General features: G+C 39.4%; 1 protein-coding gene across 2 annotated transcripts in view; it reads right to left on the bottom strand.

Annotated features, from left to right (window-relative positions):
- Positions 1-7695, bottom strand: part of cntn4 (contactin 4) — a 246126-nt gene that overhangs the window by 66602 nt on the left and 171829 nt on the right. For both annotated transcript variants that reach the window (XM_008410160.2, XM_017304953.1), the window contains exons 10-11: positions 5990-6119; positions 4353-4503 (exon numbers count right to left, since the gene is read on the bottom strand). In XM_008410160.2, the coding sequence (XP_008408382.1) occupies positions 4353-4503; positions 5990-6119 (281 nt within the window). The remainder of the gene's footprint in view (positions 1-4352; positions 4504-5989; positions 6120-7695) is intronic.

Below are 7695 nucleotides of genomic sequence, written 5' to 3'. Positions count from 1 at the left end.
ATGTATGTATGTATGTATGTATGTATGTATGTATGTATGTATGTATGTATGTATGTATGTATGTATGTATGTATGTATGTATGTATGTATGTATGGATGGATGGATGGATGGATGGATGGATGGATGGATGCTGTTACAACATAACAGGGAATTAGATGTGGAATTACAAATATTTTTTGTAATTTTGAATAATAAAATTATTCATAGTATTCAGCTACGAATAATAATAAATTCTGAGCTTTTTAAGACTTTTCCAACAATATATTAACAGAAGACAAAAAATGCAAGACGCAGATGAATTTGATGAAAATAAATTCCACCAAAGCACCATTACCAACAACTCTGATTGGTTAATCACTCTGTCGCGACGGCTGTTTAACACTCCAGTCCCAGACATTTGAAATCACTCTGAACAATAAACTCAAATCAACAGATTCAAAAAGGTCTGAGTGCAGCGTGATTGAAGTGGCACAGGGCAACTGAAGGGCACCAGGAGCGAAACCACTATGCAAATCCCCCTTCCACTTTTGTTTGACAAGCAACAACACTGCTTTGTGTATATGCAAAACCTTGGCAAGACGCTGAGCACACAGCCCTGCTGTCGGAACGAAGCCGCGCTCGGGTGCTGACACCCACTGGGTGACCCCCCCCTGCCAGCAGTGATGCTTCAGGGCCAGACTTCACACTTCACCCAGGCAGACACGCTCCAACGTTACGTGAAGCAGACAATCACATCGCCGAGGTCACGCAAGGTCGGACTGTGGGATCGCCCTCTGCTCCTCTGAAGCTTGGCAGCGTGTCAGGAGTGGACTCATTTGATTTCTGGAGCCTCCACCCTCCCCACTGAGGTGAAAACTACTTGATTAGCACTTTGAATTTACTCAGCAGCTGGTCTGTTTGGCCCCCACCAAAGAGCTGCTGATAAAACACAGTGGATCCCATTATCCATTACTCAGTTAGGCCTCACGCTGTTCTCTTCCTCTCAGCCGGCTGCTACCGCATGTGAGGAGAGCATTGGAATCCCTCTGGAGATAGAATGAAGAATTTCCCTGCATTTCAAAATGCACTGCTAGACTCTTTGAAAACACCCCACAAGTTAAGTTTAGGCATTACACAGCAATTCAAAAAAGGTGCCATATTACAATTTCAAAACTACTCCTATTAAAGAACTCTGCTTGCTAAACCAACAACACGGTGGTCACTGGTGCACAGCTTTTCTGTAGCGATGAAAAAGATAAAAAAATATTGCTTTGTTGTTCCCTGGCTGCGTTGGCATTTCAACCTCCTATTGATTTTGTAATATATCTTGTGTTACATTTCACTAAATCATTTTGAAATGTACCTTGGGTATATGAATTTAAAACACCTGCACAGTATCTCTAACTTACCTTCAAATCCTGGTTTGGAAACTTATATCAAAATAACTCAGCAAAGTAATTCATATCTCTGTCATCGCAATATTGGAATTTTAAGATCTAGAATGATTGTATAAAACACAAAACAGTTTACTGAGAAGGTAATGTGGTAATATTAAAGGGACTCTTCCTTCTAAGAGAACTTGTAAAAACAGGAAAGTAACTGGCTTAATTTATTAGACCACCTATAAACTTCTGATTTTTAAGATATTAATAAATACATCTCTCACATGTTCTCTCATTATTATGGTATTTAGTAGGCAGAACTTATTTTCTAACTTACCTAAAACAAGCCTTAACTCTGATTTAACTTCAGACAGAAAAAAGGTGCATGCGTCTTTTTATTCAGTGTATGTAAACTTCTGGTTTCAATTATAGCATCATACCAGCTGGTAAAGAGCCCATTCATAACTTTGCTACATTAACTTCTCTATTGGCAAAACCCTCACCTTATGTAGTTAATTTTACAAACTTTGTATTTCTATCCCTTTGTTTTCTCTGCCCGTCCAAAGCAGTAAAAAGCTGCAGCTACAGTGTGGTCAGGAAACTCATGCATGTAAGGAGAAAACATAAAACTACACACAGAAAAGTCCTAGTGCAGATCAGAACAGGACTGTTGTATTGATTGCACATCAGTAACCTTTGATTAACATTGCTTCTCTTTTGTGAGTGCAACAGAAAATGAACTGGTCCAGACTGAGAGGGAACACTGCATTGCTCTCTCATTGTGGTCATAGAACTCCAGGTCAGCACTTTTCTTCTTTGCAGTGATACAGGTGAATGTGTGACAGTTTGTCCAATTAGTCTACAAGTGTGACATTTGACGGCGTTCTGTGTAGTGTGTGTAGAAAGTGATAGTGATGTATTAGTAACACTGTTCCCTTCATACCAGTTATATGATCCATGAACAGCTACCAGACATTCATTCCAACTTTGGCTCCACCATTACTGACATTTTCAACTCGTTCTGTTTTATAGTTTTTATTGACAGTATTTCCAGGCAGTACTGAGAAACAAAGGTATTTGGGTCAGGATGGCATGTTTACATTTTCAGAATAAAGTAAATATGAAATCCTTGTCAGGATTTGACCTGCAGCTTACACTGGAATGGTTTCAAACAAAGAAATTCAGGGTCTTCAGGTAGTGGAGAAAACAATAAATAGTATAAACTATTAGTATTTGATACCCCTCAATAAAATACAGTGCAAATAATCACATTCAGAAGTCACCTAATTCCTAAAGATTGGGACTGAATTTAAAAGTTTTGTTGTTAGAGGAAACCATGAACAAACAACACTGCGAAGACCAGCAAATGTATTATGTTTGAACATCTCTCTGCACTGTTCAACACAACATCCTAACATACGAAAAGTATGTTAGGCTAAACTCATCAAATGGACATGCACAGCAATAAGGCTCTCACTATCCATGGATGGCTGAGATTTTATTGTTGAGTAAACTGATTTCCTACATTTTGTCCTCAAGATGGTTCCAACTAATAACCTTATCACCTCGGTGTGGCATACTAAGTAGTTTGATGTGAACACTGTTCCTGCAAACAAGCTTACTGTGCAACACTGAGTACATGGTCATAAAGATTGGCCTATGCACAGGCATGTCTGGTGGACATCTGCTTTGAGTACTCATTGATTCTACCTTGAATACACACAGACCTCCATGGGGAAGTAGACCTGAGTATGAGAGAGCCTTTAATCTGAAAATAAATCAAGAGGCCCTTGGTACATACAAGGACATACTGTATATATTCTTTGAGCAAGGGGGATGAGCAGTGAGTGTTTGAACCACAGACGGTTGAGATTTCATAGGTGAAAGTACCGATTTCCTACATTTCTCATGGCAAATTTCTTTCATTCTCACAGTACTAATGGAAACATGCAAGTTTGTTTAGTTAATTGGTCATCTAGCACCGTTTCTTCTCTACTGCACAACTGTTATTGGTGCAAAGTGGCAGTCTGGTTGATTGTACCGACTCGCCCTCATCAGGTCTGTGTCACATACAAAACAGCTGGATGTGAACACAGTTCCCATACTGAGTGCATGATCGTAAAAATGTACCTATGCGTAGACGTCTGTCAGTTACCCACTTTGAACCCACTTTGACTACACACCAACTTCCACACAATGGATGCCCAAGTATGGATGCCTTAAGCCTGGAGGAGCTGCACAGATCTACAGCTCAGGTATGTCACTCTTTTCACTAGACAAGTATCAGCTGTGCACCACACCAATCTAACTTTTATGGAAGAGTTGGAAAGTGTTGAAACAAAGGCATAAGAAGTCATAAGCCATGTAGCAGCAAAAAACTAACATTGAACCTAAACTTATCATTCCCTCAGTAAAACATGGAGGCAGCAACATTTTCCTGTAGAGGATGCATTTCTTTATAGGAGACAGGAGAAACTGATGGTGTCTGATAGCAAGATGGACACTTCCTGGTGGAAATTCTGTTAGAAGCAGCAAAAGACTTAAAACTGCAGCTTTACCTTCAAGATGGACCATCAGCCAAACTCTACAGAACAGTTTCAATCAAAGCATCTTGAAGAGTTAGACCAACCCAGTCCAGATTTATATCCAACTGAGAATCTGTGGAGTTACCTGAGAACTGATGTTAAAGAGTTGTATCTGTAATCATGGAGAAAAGTTGTTCTACAAGGTAACTTGAGGGGTTGAACAGAATGGATAGAAATGCTTTCCTTCCACTTTGCAACCCTAAGCAGCTTCATGTTCATCTGTTAGGCCATCTTCATTTTGTTCAAACACAGATCCACACAATTTGTTGTTGCCTGGCTGAGATTCTTGAAGAGTACTTCAAGAATCTCGACCTTACTAATGGTAATGACCACATATGAGGGGAAATCTCCAGCAGTTCTGGCAGAGAGACAGAAGCGACCAAACCGCGTGAAACGTTGTTTTACCTGCTGCTCCCCTCCAGGGGTTCGCTGCCCTTCCGCCATGAGATCACGCCCCAAGGAGACATCTTGGGCTTGCACTCGATGAGGATGTCTCCTCCCACTTTCACCAGCATCTGACTCTTCAGTTGATTGTGAGAAAAATCTGGGGCAACAGCTGATAGAAGAGAATTGCAACAATCATCTGTTAAACCATCTCTTTGAAGACTTTCTTTTGTCTAATTTATCTCTGACCACTTATCTCCTGTTAAACACGTCACACTGCGGGCTGTTTTTTTTTTTTTTTCAAAATGAGCTCATTAAGAAGCAGAATTTCCCACCATGGGTAATTCAAAGAGATGAGATTGCATAATTAGCAATCAGACATCTGATGTGGAGTTTGATGTTGGTTTATTAGTATTATTCTCTGTCAGACAGCATGTGATTCTCCCCCTTTGTTTTAAGTCTGATTTGTAGCTACGCTACCATCTCAAACCACTCAGTAGTTGTTTCCTTTGACCAGAGAGTTTTGCATGAACATCATCTGGATGTTGAAGTCTGAAGGAGGAACAGAGACTGAGATTGAAGACTGAAAATCTTGACAAGGCAGATGGGTCAAGACTTCTCAGCAGAACAAATCTGATGATCACCGTCAGTCAGACACATTCATCTTATAATTAATGCTTTTCAATTAGTGGTCAAAAGGCGTACAGGGAGGGAGACAAATCAAACTGCATTATAGACGAGGGAAAGTTTGATGAAGATGTCTAGAATATTTTTTTTTTCATTGCAGCAGGACGGCCATACACTAGCTGTGCTTCATTAACCACAAAATTGCACAAATTGAAATTACAAAGATAAATTTGCTCAGACTCACGTTTTTCAATAAAAGGTTTTGAGTTTGAATGAGATGGTTTTTTTGGTCATATCAAAATAGTTATAGTTTGCAAAACTGCAATGGAAAAACTTTTGTCGAATCACATGAGTCATGATCAACAACCAAATGTTACTACTGGTGAAAATGCTGAAGGAGATGACAGGAAGTGGTGGGAGGATGATGGTTTGTTCTGTTTTTTCTGGACAATGTGCAGCTGGCTCCACCTGAACTCTCACAGCATCACACAGTTCATAAAAATTATGTTATTGAAACATGTTGAATCCATAAAATTGTCAACTACAATTTCCCCAAAATGCCACAAATAGGCCCAAGTAGGCGGGGCTTGTCGTTCCAACTCCTCAATAAAATGCTGACATCTCCTCTGCTTGGCTGATGGATTATGAATACTAATGCCATGAATGAATTATGAATATAATATATCTCGTGTACTGTTTACATCCGTCGCTGAAATGATTTTTAATGACTTAACATGTGAACAAGCGTATTCACATATGATTTTAACCTAACTTATTCTTTCAATTGTGAAATTGTGTTTTTTTTATATTAGCAGCATATCAACGAAGATTTGCGAACATTTGAAATGGAAACGCAGCTACTTTCATTTGGTTGCTTGTTCTGTCTGCATAAAATAAATGTAATCGATAAATACATTTTATAGATTATTTTGTTTACTTTTTAAAAAAAAATATTACACATTATAACTATCACAGTTGTTCCCCGTATCATAGCTTGTTTCTCTCTAGGCCACAAAGACGCTGAGCCTCACCTATGACTCGGAGCTCTGCGTTGGAGTACACCTCGCCGTGCTTATTCCCAGCCACACACTGGTACATTCCGGTGTCGGACAGGGTTAGCCGACTGATTGACAGAATCCCATTGGCAACCTGTACGCGCTCCTGTGGACACAAAGACACACACCTTTAATATGCCTTTTTCCCCCAGTGCTCATCTACATAGAAACAGCCACGCGGCGGGCCTGTGAAATATGGTGCAGAAGTGACAGACGTGGCAATAAATCTAGGTTTTCATCACTAATGGAGGGAAAGGCTTGGGTGGATGGAAGCAGGCTAGCAGAAAATGACCCTAATCAATCTACATGTTTATGAGAGAGAAATAAAACCATGCCCTATTTATATCACCCCCCCCCCCCCNTATATATATAGCATTTTTATAATTGAAGTTAACATAGCTCCTTGATTGTCCTATAAAATGGTATAACATATATAACTTTATAGCATTATAACATGATGCAAAGCTAAAAAAGGTTAATTTTGCATAATACTGCCCCTTTCAAAGCAGTTCAATAACTCAGTTGAACCAAGCAGAGCCAGTTCATTTTGACCTGATGAATTTCATGAGGGTTCAACTCCTGTGCAACACAAACATCTCACATCATTTCGAACATTAAGCCATGACACAAAAACAAGAAACTTGGTAAATCACATCCATTAGTTAAAATGCAAAAAGCAGAAGTAAGTCACAATTTTAGACAGCATCATATGACTTAACGCCGTAGTGAACCCAAAGCCAGGACAGATTTTACTGAGAGTGCGTTTAAAAGGCAGATTGGGCCAATGATTACCACAGCAGATGCTGAGCATTTTTCCTTGTGATGTGCACAAGAGCGTGGCGCAAGTGTGCATATGACGCGGATGAGCAGAGAAGCAGATAATAGGCAAGAGAGACAAGGAGAGACACAATCAGCACATTCAGCACAATCAGGAGCTGACACGTGTTTTCAAGCTACTTAAACGGCTTTTCTAATTCCTGGCTGGCTGCAGCCTCTGGGATAGAAATCATTTCAATATGAGCCAGTGTGGACTGTGTTGAGTTGTGATTGTGAAGCTGTGATTCTCTCTTTAATTTAGGAGCAGCCTGAGACTACCAGGTAGTCTGAGACTCAGATCATTTATTTAAGGGCAACAAGCCGATTACAGATCTTCAAACTGACACCCAAACCAACAAAATAAAAGCAGAAAATCAAGTAGGTGTTAAAATATGATAAGGTTGATCTTTGTTTTAAAGTATCGTTACATATTGCTTTAAAATGTGACTGCAGAGTCATACAAACTTCTAATGTACATAATTAAGATGCATTAATTATGTACATTAGATTCTGCTCTAATGTAAACCTTCATGGTAGGAAGGTTTAAAAAAATGTAAAAGTATTCATTCACCTTCCTGTTTTAAAACTTTGAAAGCAAGGACAAAAACTGAATGGATGGATGAAATTTCTTCTTTTTTGTGACACTTAAATTCTCCAGATCTGACAGAAATGACTTGAGAAAATTCAAAAAGCAGTTTTCAAATGATGAGTTCACTGACCAGGGGAAGAAGCCCATCAAAAACCAAACTGACCCTATTAGAAGTCATAATTTCTCCCATTGGTAACTCTGGAAATGATTGTAAATAACCATTAGTTTTGGAGTAATTTCCCCCGCCACACCCTGACCTGAACTCACTTAACTAGAA

This window comes from Poecilia reticulata, linkage group LG5, assembly GCF_000633615.1.
Source record: "Poecilia reticulata strain Guanapo linkage group LG5, Guppy_female_1.0+MT, whole genome shotgun sequence".
Classification (NCBI taxonomy): domain Eukaryota; kingdom Metazoa; phylum Chordata; class Actinopteri; order Cyprinodontiformes; family Poeciliidae; genus Poecilia; species Poecilia reticulata.
Note: the sequence above shows the minus strand (reverse complement) of the source record. Positions and strands in the feature narration are given on the sequence as shown.